This window comes from Magallana gigas, chromosome 8, assembly GCF_963853765.1.
Source record: "Magallana gigas chromosome 8, xbMagGiga1.1, whole genome shotgun sequence".
NCBI lineage: Eukaryota > Metazoa > Mollusca > Bivalvia > Ostreida > Ostreidae > Magallana > Magallana gigas.
This window is the reverse complement of record NC_088860.1, coordinates 9,894,135-9,903,858: the sequence shown is the minus strand read 5'-3', so window position 1 is coordinate 9,903,858 and position 9,724 is coordinate 9,894,135. Positions and strand designations below refer to the sequence as shown.

General features: G+C 31.9%; 1 protein-coding gene across 1 annotated transcript; it reads left to right on the top strand.

Annotated features, from left to right (window-relative positions):
- The first annotated feature begins 468 nt into the window (after positions 1-468).
- LOC105322498 (A disintegrin and metalloproteinase with thrombospondin motifs 20) lies at positions 469-8,032 on the top strand. Its single transcript, XM_011421241.4, has 6 exons — positions 469-706; positions 886-1,131; positions 2,274-2,545; positions 4,275-4,445; positions 4,778-4,931; positions 7,037-8,032. Exons 1-6 carry the CDS (start codon positions 640-642, stop codon positions 7,075-7,077), a joined length of 951 nt encoding a protein of 316 aa, XP_011419543.3. The 5' UTR covers positions 469-639; the 3' UTR covers positions 7,078-8,032.
- Positions 8,033-9,724: the final 1,692 nt, after the last annotated feature.

Here is a 9,724-nt window from a genome sequence, read left to right as displayed (position 1 = left end):
ATAGGATTCTAACGACTCTTGATTCCTCCCTTGGATAAATAAATGTATTTCGAACAAAGTTTAAACTCCATAATGCAGTTTTAAATGCAAATTGAGACACTCTGACGTGTCAATTAAAGGGATATAGCACTTAAGTGACTGTCAATACCTGTTAGCCTCTTGTTTATTTGCACTTTGAGCAATTTGGTAAAGAATCATTATCCTTAAATGCATGTTATTTATAGTATCATTGTTTTGTTTTCTTTTTGTTTATAAAGTATTTGAGTATATGAATAACCAAAGTAACCAGACACAAAAGACTTCTTTGTTAAAACGAATCTCTTTTATTGAGTGAAAGGTCATGCATAATGTGTTGTTAGGTGAGACATATTATGGTTTGAATAAATATAGGTAAGAATAACCACTTTATGCTTTGTGTTTTATGTTTATTCCTAGACTGTGTCCATATAGCAAATACCAATATATTAATAAAGAAATATTGATTTTATTAATATTTCCTGACCAAGTATTTAAAATGACCATTACATTAACCTTATTACACATTACAATGCCTATTACACAGCCTTCTCCATCCTCTGCAGGCACAAAACAACATTAATAGCCAATGTGTTCTCCTAAACATACGACATAAGAAGAATAATGAATCTGATCGCAAAACTTCTCGTGTTGCTCTTTATTTCGACGACAATGTCACCTGGAAACACAAGTAAGCTTTTATAAAGTATCAAAAATTTACAAACATTATCTGAATATTTCATAGTATAGAATATATCAAGTTCTATTTTAATCTTACAATTTTTTAACAATCAGCAAATTCTAAACTGATTGAAAACAAGGAACAGGAATGTAATTAGCAATGAATTAGAAATTTTATTATTTTTCTAGATGAGATTTATTTTACAAAAACTGTAACAAGGCTAGATCTTGTTGAACCTTCTTTGGGAATTTGGTCCGGTCCTAGATTTGGGACATCCCAATGCAGTTTTACCTGCCTTCAGGAACCACAATGTGTATCGTTATTGTTCAATGGAACGACAAAGTTATGCTATCTTTTCAACGTAATATTTGATGGCGACGAAAGCGGAAATGTAGATAGTTATTGGGTCATCAACAACGGAAACACACGTTTCGGTAGGTGTAAAGCAATCTCGACTTTTCAATTATAGTGAAATATAAATATAAAAATATAAAAAAATCTTTGTTTGGTACCTTGTTAGCTGTAGGTTTGCAGATCCCTGTATAAAAATTTTGTACTAATATTTGACTCAAATGTTCCTTGGACATTCTACTTCTGATTCGTCACTTTGATTGTCTCTGAAATTCTTTTGATCACCACCACCATGTCCGTAAAGTGGTGCAATGGTGATATGATTGTGAATTAAATCTACTTCATTTTCGGTTGATTATCTTGCTTAAGGTGCCTTGAAATAGTTTCTCAAATCAGCAGAAAATTACTTGATTATAATAAAAAGCATGATGGATAAGAAGTATATTTATCAAATAGGCGGAAAAAAGTGCAATTTTAGATAAAAAATGGTATTTTCAAAAATTTCATTCAGTAAACATAAACAAAAGGCCCAGGTGGATTCGAACTCATGACATGCGGTTCACAAGTCTGATAGTTTAACCACTGAGCTATGACGATATACATCTGAATCGATTGATACAAACAGTTTAACAAAACATTTAAATCGCCATCTTGTGACGTAGTGTCTTAAAAAGTATAAGTCTCGGTGTAGTGAAGTACCTTAAGAGAAAGAGCCTAAGGTAATTTAACAATTTCAGTAGTGAATTGCCCGAATAATTTTATGGTACTATTTTTCCTACAGAAATAAGATTAATCAGTCTTAAACTAGAGCAAATATTTTTGCGCTGTAAATTGCAACGTTTTACCTCTTACGGAATTGCAGTTCCCAGGTCGACAATCCAAGTTTTTAGAACAAGTGACAATGCCCTGCAGCTATTACCTTGTTTATCTATTCAGAACATTTTATTTCTCATGGAATGGGTTGATAAATTTTAAAATTGAAAAGAAATGTATGAAACCATCATTTAAAGTGATAACGGAGTTCAGTCTAAAATACAATTAAACATTAGACATACAAAATTTTTTTTTTCATAAGATCACAAAAATAATGTACATTATTTTAAATGTAACTACTAGATATGATTTTACATTTCCGATTATTCTCCAACTTGCTCAGTATATGCTTAGCTTATATCTTCAGATTTTGAATAATGAAAACACATAAACTAATTTATTGTTTTTGTAGTACCAGCATCATGCATTGATCTTTTGTCTTGTGCTGTAAATACATCGGATGGAGAGTACTGGATTTATCCAATAGCAGCCAATGGGAGACGAACCAAGATCTTTTGTCATGATATGGCAACTGGGCCATCACATTTCATCACCTTAAAAAACACAAATAGCTTCATTGAACACGATGGCTCAAACTGGATAGTTTCTTATCAACAATGCCAATCCAAATATAAATCTCCTTTGAAACGAGTGGAGTTTACCAAAATTAAGATACGGATAGAGGTTTTGAAAAATTTTGATTTGATGATTTCTCAAGAGAATATATATATATATATATATATATATATATATATATATATATATATATATATATATATCGTTATCTCGTTATCTATAGTGTCAGATCAAAAGATATACGGTTATGAGATGAGGTATAAAAAGCATTAAAAATAACCAACGACACGAACAATAAAATAAAATATTGTCAAATTTTCGGGACAACCCGTCCCTTCTTCAGGACAACAAATTGTAACTACATATGAAAGAAGAAAAAACATCTACAAAACTAGCACTAAACTAAAAACTAAATAATATATAAAAACTAAATAATATATAAACACCGGATCGAAACGTCGCAACGTCATCTTAGTATTAAAGATTTCAAGCCCGAGAAAGAAAAATCCCGTCCGACGCAGCGGACGGTCTCTGTAGAAGTGCTGAAAGATAACGCAAACGAATTAATTTGCTAATTGCTGTTAATTAAGTTGTACTAGTAAGATAATTCGTAATGAAGGTTTGTAGGGAAGGCAGGCTCTGTAAAAGACCACATAAATATACATGAGTGTAAAAACTAATGGGAGTTAAATAAAGAAAATAAAATGGATGAAAACAATTCAAAATAACAAAAAAGAAAAAGAAAACAAGAAGAACCCGTACAGATTAAATTGATTAAGGAACGAGCTAATAAGTTGAACAATTAACATGAATGATAGTTTGTACATGGACCCAAAAGAATGATGATGGCGATATTGCTACGAAAAAAAACCAGTACTTAGTTGATGTTCATTTTGGTGAAGTCACTTTATTTGTTCATGCCGTCAGGGCGGAATGACTGCAGTCTATGCATCCAAATTTTTTCTTTATTTTATCTCTCCGCATCTGTCCAGCCTGGGTTGTGAGCAATAACCAAAACTATCATTTACTTTAAATTACTGTAAACGTATTATATTTGGCGTGTACGATATTTGCCGGAAATTAGTTTTAGAATTTGAATTAGCGTATTCCTGAATGTGACTATTCTTATACATATATGCATGGCATTTAGCGATGTACTTGATTTAGAGGAAGCCACATTCCGTAAAAACGCTAAATAGAATACACAGCAAAATCTAGTACTTTTACAGTATTTTGTACGGGAGTATGTCAAATTCTTTCGAGGGATTTTTTTTCCATAAAAAAATGTGTTCTGTAAACAAAACTATCTGACGAGTAAAATTGACCTTTAAATAATGAATATAAATGATTAACACGCTGTCTCTCCCACAAACTCTTTCCTTATCTTTCACTCCTAAACTGCATTTTTTGCAGGTAAGGAAATTACAAATTTTATGTAAATTTGGTACAAATTAATAAATCATAAAACACTGTTAACTGTTTTTACTTATGAATCAAATAATGTACGATTGGTTTGAAAAAATACTCAACTTTTTTACAATAAGAAAAATGTTACTATTTTTCAACATATGTACAATTGTTATTTGTTTATTGATTTTAACATAAATACTGTTACGACTACTAACAGTTACAAGACAAACTAGTCTACATTAAATATTATTCTAATGCGATATTTCCTTTTCTACAAGAATAAAATGTGTTGGGTTTTTTTTTTTGGATAATGAGTAATGTGTATGCGGTTGCACTCTTTTATTATTTTTATGATAAACTATATCAATCATTGGATATTGAAGTTTGAAGCCTACAATTCAAATTCAGTTTGCTTGCCCTTTTGCAGGACATGGAGGTAGAAGGAACAGATTACACGTTCACTTCTGTGACAGGATCACCCACAATTAAGTATGGAGAGGCCGCAGACTGTAACGGGGAATATTTTAGAGACCCCTGTCCTCATTTTGGACATGCAATTATAGACACTAGAGGAACTGGACTTATTGTTGATCCTACGGTATGAAAGTGTGTTTCGGCAACATTCTGTTTACGTATTGTTTTATCGTCAATCGCAAATATGAGTGCATGCTTGATTAAACGCAATTATTTTACTAAAAAAATTTTTTTTTTTTAAAATGGTCCCTGGGCATCTTTGAGAAAAATCATATTATATAAAAATTCCATAGTAAAAGAATTATATAAGTACAAAAACTTCCGCTTTTAGACTCATATAAGGTATAAACATACTGTGAAAGGTTATACAAACACAAATTTGATAAAAATATTATTAATATATATAATATAAATATATTATTGTCCCGATGATGGATATATGTTTGCCTTTTTCAGGTTGTATTTGGTACAGATGGGGGATTTGAAACTAGAGCGACCAATTTCCTTCGTTCAGCGGACGGTTCTGAGATATCCTTCTCTTGCGCTGGGTGGTGCGGCGAGTGTGGTCCAGTGTCTGGACCGATCAAGCTTGTTCATTCTGTAGAATTCAGTAAGACCAGATGAGTAGAATTCAGTAAGACCAGATGATAACCCACGCAATTTACAATTTACACATTAATATAATTCAATGTTTTATATGTTGAACCATATTTTGCGAGGGATGGGATGTATATACTGTGTCTGAATTTGTCCTAATTGCTTTCCTAACATATTTTAAATTAAAGTTGTCAGATTCAAAGTATCTGTCCGATGGTTAATTCGTCCTACACTTTCCGCCATGTTAATTAGACAACCCTCGTTCCTGGACACCCCGTTTCAGAAAGTTCTTTCCAACAAAACTAAGATCGCATCAAATAGTTGCAATTTATTTATAAATTAACTTTTTTTAATAACCAAAGATGTCCGATCCAAGGTATCCGCCATGCATGATGAACCCGTCATGTATTTTCCCCATGACGTTAATGAGTCAACCCGCGTTTCTGGTTACCCGTTCTGGAAAGTTGTATTCCATTCTCTCACCAGAGGCTGTGTTTTTGCAAGCGCTCTATCCATCAAAACTTAAATCGCGCATTCAACAGAAACGAATTGCGTTATTTTATTTATTCAATATTTGTCAAATCTGAACTTCTTATACTCTAAGTAAGTTCCCAGTAAATATATTCATTCTTTACGTAATCTTTCAATATTATTGAAGTAGGCCGTTTGGGGGTTTTTTGCGGAAAAACTACAAAATCCAAAACTTTTTAACTGTGTGTAAATTAAACCAATTCTAGTCTATCTGCAAAGTTTCAAGAAAATCGACCGTCTGGTTTTCTTTAGGGGCCATCTCAAAATACAAGTACATTTTCTATAGTAATATACACAGTAGCGTGCGTTTGATGTGGAATTTTAAAAGATTAGAGCCAAAGTTTCTCCATTTGTCGAGATACTGTTGTTGTCATACTAGGCAAAAACCCATCGGGAACCCTGGACCGGTAAATGTCCGGAAAAAATAAACTGGTGACCTCGAAAGAATATGACGTACATCTCCGCTATTTCAAGACGCATCAAATTGAAATTTGGTGTATCTGAGACATCACTTTTCTGAAAACTAGATGCATATTCCAAATAGTACAAACATTAATTATTTTTAGGCTTTTGAGGCGAGCTGGTATTTTTTTTTTTATCTTGGTCAAAGGTCGACCCCTTACTTTATGGTTACATTGAAATTAATGTTAAAACGGGCTTGGCCCCTGTGGTAATACGGTATATAGAAAATTGTCATTTTCCGCAATTAAAAGCAGAAAAAAATACTACAATAGCTTTTTTGGTAAATTGTAATATGTCATTGGTAGTATCATTTTCTTCCTTATATATAAAAATACTACAGTTTGGTTTTCAGTGGGGGCCATCTCAAAATATTAAAATGCACCAAATTTTGCTCTATAGTAGTAGTATTACATATTTAGATTGGTATTATGGATTTAATCAAAAATTAAGAAAAGTATCCCCGAGGATAGCACTGTGTATAGATTTTCAACGGCGTAGGATTTTTACCTTTTTTTATGTTATTTCTTATAACGCATTCTCCCAAAACTTAATTTTACCATAACGTCATAAAAGCCCACCTACCGTGCAACGGAAAAAATCGTTTACAAAATTAAATTTCCCTAAAAAAATCCATCTTTTTTTTTATCTGTACTTTGTTTACTGTGTTCAATGTTATTAATGATATCGACAATTTTATCATAAAAAGTATAAAAACACTGTATTTTACTAGAATGTGCAAAACATGCACAATGAAAACTAATGTCGGTCTCCTTAATTTCAAGTATATATTTTCATGCTAAAGGCTACTGACTTGGGTTCACCAAAGCGTGCCACCTTACTCTTATTTTCGCTATTTCGAGCTGGTTCATCGAAAATGAAAATAGGTTTTTGATAATTACTTATCAGGTAAAATTCAACTATTAATAGCTTATGGACAACATTTTACCCGAGTTAATATACCAAAGGTGTAAGCAGTTACTGGTTTTTTAGTTTGTTGGCAAAAAGACTTCATTTATAAGTATAGATATTCTTTAATAAATATACAAATTAACCTTGTAACAATGTTGAAACTGATTGTTAATAACAAAAGCAAAGGATATGTAAATTAATTTTGTTACATTTCAGTTTCAGCTACGGATGCTCAACTCATTGTGTGTCACAAGTGAAAAAGATTTTTCATATACAGTTTGGTAGGGCGATAGTTACAAAATTTATACATAACATAAAAGGTGATATGATTATCACATCTATGTTTAACAGATGCCTGTGCACGTGCGTAGATTGCTTTGTATGATTTATTTTTGTGAAACGTTTACTTTTTTCCATTCATTTTTATAATTGATAGGGTTTAAAAATGATGTTTAATGTTACAAGCAATGGGATAATAAAAACCACTGTTGTAAATGGTAGAATTCAAATGATACATTATTTTTTAAAGATGTGGTTTGTTTAAATGTCATTGATTATCGTACTAAGGGTTTTCATATTTGTTCATATGTCACATTTAAATTCTTATAACAATTATCTTTTTACCTTTTTAACTCTGCCTTTCAATATTTTTTTCAGCTTAAGTCTAAAAATTCTGCATTATGTATTATGGTGTAAAATTTATGTTTAGATTTGATGTACTAATAAATAGTTGAATGTTTTTCTGTGATGGTTTACTGCATACTTTCTTTAAAAAATCTAAATTCTTTTACAATTTCACAATGTAGTGTACATATGGTACAAATGAATAAATAAAAAAATAATAGTTTGTAAAGAGTTGTCAGTTATCAAGGAGAAAAGAAAGAAAAAGAAAGACAGACAGGCAATCACATCCTGCATATCATGTAGATTTAAAAAATAATGATCATTCTAGTTGTGATGTATATTGGGCTAAAAGACACCATTAATAGCTGATGTTTAGCCTACAATATTTCATAAATTGTTTTCCAATCTCTTCCTTATTCTAAATGTTTGCAATTTTTCAACAGCATAAATTTCTGATTAAGGAATATATCAACAATTACATTACTTAAACTAAAAAAGTCAAGTTTTTGGACAGATTTGAAATTAATACATGAAAAATGTATTGTTGAAAGAATTCACAATAAGTATCAACAGGATCTGAACTCGGTATAATTTTTATTGTTATATTTACCAAAAAAGCATGTTACTTTTTATAAAAAAACAAAAAACAAAACAAAAAAAACCCCCAAAAACATTGTATTCTGTTAAGAACAGCTCTTCAATTCTATATCAAATACCCCGAACTTCAGGACATTCTGTAAATAAATGTTCTATCGTTTCTATGTTTAATTTACAGAACTTACAAAGAGGAGAGTCTATAAACTTAATTTAAAAAAGATAATCGTTTGTGGGACCTATCCTATGCAGTATTAGATATTGTATCCATCGGAGTTTAGATACAAGATAACTTTTAAAAAATCAAAAATACTTCCCCAGTCAAATTGATTTATACCGTATCCTTTTCCACTTTAACACAGAAGTGATTTCCTTTTTCTTTACTCTAAATAGTATACTTTACAAATCTTCTAAAATGTGTATCGACTTAAGTGAGGAAATGAAGGAGTCTTCTCATCCAGGTTAACTTCAATGGGAAGGCAGCCATCTTGGCTAAAACAAAAAATCCAACTGCTGTCGCATCAGTGCATTATGTTTTTTTATGCAATGATCGCAACATATAGAGTCCTATTATGTGTAACCACGAAAGAAAACATTATAGAGCAAGGACCCTGATGTCCATGCAGAAATCAAATAAGCGAAAGTAAACCGGGTATTAAAATGGATAACAGTCGGCATTCGCTTGTACCAGATTATCAACCAAAATCGCCTTTTGGACAACTCGCCCTTATGTCAATGCTCTGAAACAATCTCTAATGATCCAGTACCCACTAATGATATCGAGTTGCAATAGTAGTCAATATTCTGATCATTAATGGTTTAATTTTATCATTACCCAACTACTACTATACAAATAGTGCCTGTTTGGGAGGGTAACAGTTGAAATTGACACCCCGAGAAAACCATTGTCAACCGACGCAAAGCGGAGGTTGACAATGGTTTTCGAGGGGTGTCAATTTCAACTGTTATCCTCCCAAACAGGCACTATTTATTTTGTTATACTGAATGTCTTAATTTTTAAGAAAATTTTACTGCTTTTATATAGGAATAACGTGAATTCTACAGCGAACCGTACGCGCATAATTTTCGCGCATGTAACATTTTTTAATGTTACCCGTTGCTAAGTGCGTTGCTAACGCTGAGGGTAATAGAAAATATTATTAACTGCGTCTTAACCAATCAGATTTCAGTATTTAACATGAAAGTATAACAATAAATTATATCATTAGTGGTCAAAATTCACATCAGTCTCTGCTTTGCCTTTCCATTTCTTTTGGTTGAATAAGATTCAATCTCTTAGGCAGAGACACTTATAAGAAGCATAAATTCTTACAAGTCGGAAGCTCGTCTACTGCGGAATAAAGTGCTTGGTAATATAAGATATATTAAATACATGATAAAAAATAATACATGAAAAAATGACAATAACAAACTGTCAACCATCTCAAAAATCCATTAAACGAAATACAAATTCAAAGCAGAGCAATACGGTCCTCAAAAGAGATAGAGGTAGGATCAGGTGCCATGGAGGAGTGAGCATCCTCTGCTGACCGGTCACACCCGCCGTGTGCTCTTTGTCGTAATCGGGAAAAAACCCCGGAAAACTCCGTAGACAATGAGGTGATTAATTATGGTCTAACAATTAATATGAAAAACGTCAGTCAATATGCGACCCAGTGGAAGATT

Coding starts and splice junctions, on each gene's coding strand:
- LOC105322498 (XM_011421241.4), top strand. CDS start 640: ATGAATCTGATCGCAAAACTTCTCGTGTTGCTCTTTATTTCGACGACA. Junction 1,132..2,273: donor CAACGGAAACACACGTTTCG/GTAGGTGTAAAG, acceptor TTGTTTTTGTAG/TACCAGCATCATGCATTGAT. Junction 2,546..4,274: donor AAATTAAGATACGGATAGAG/GTTTTGAAAAAT, acceptor GCCCTTTTGCAG/GACATGGAGGTAGAAGGAAC.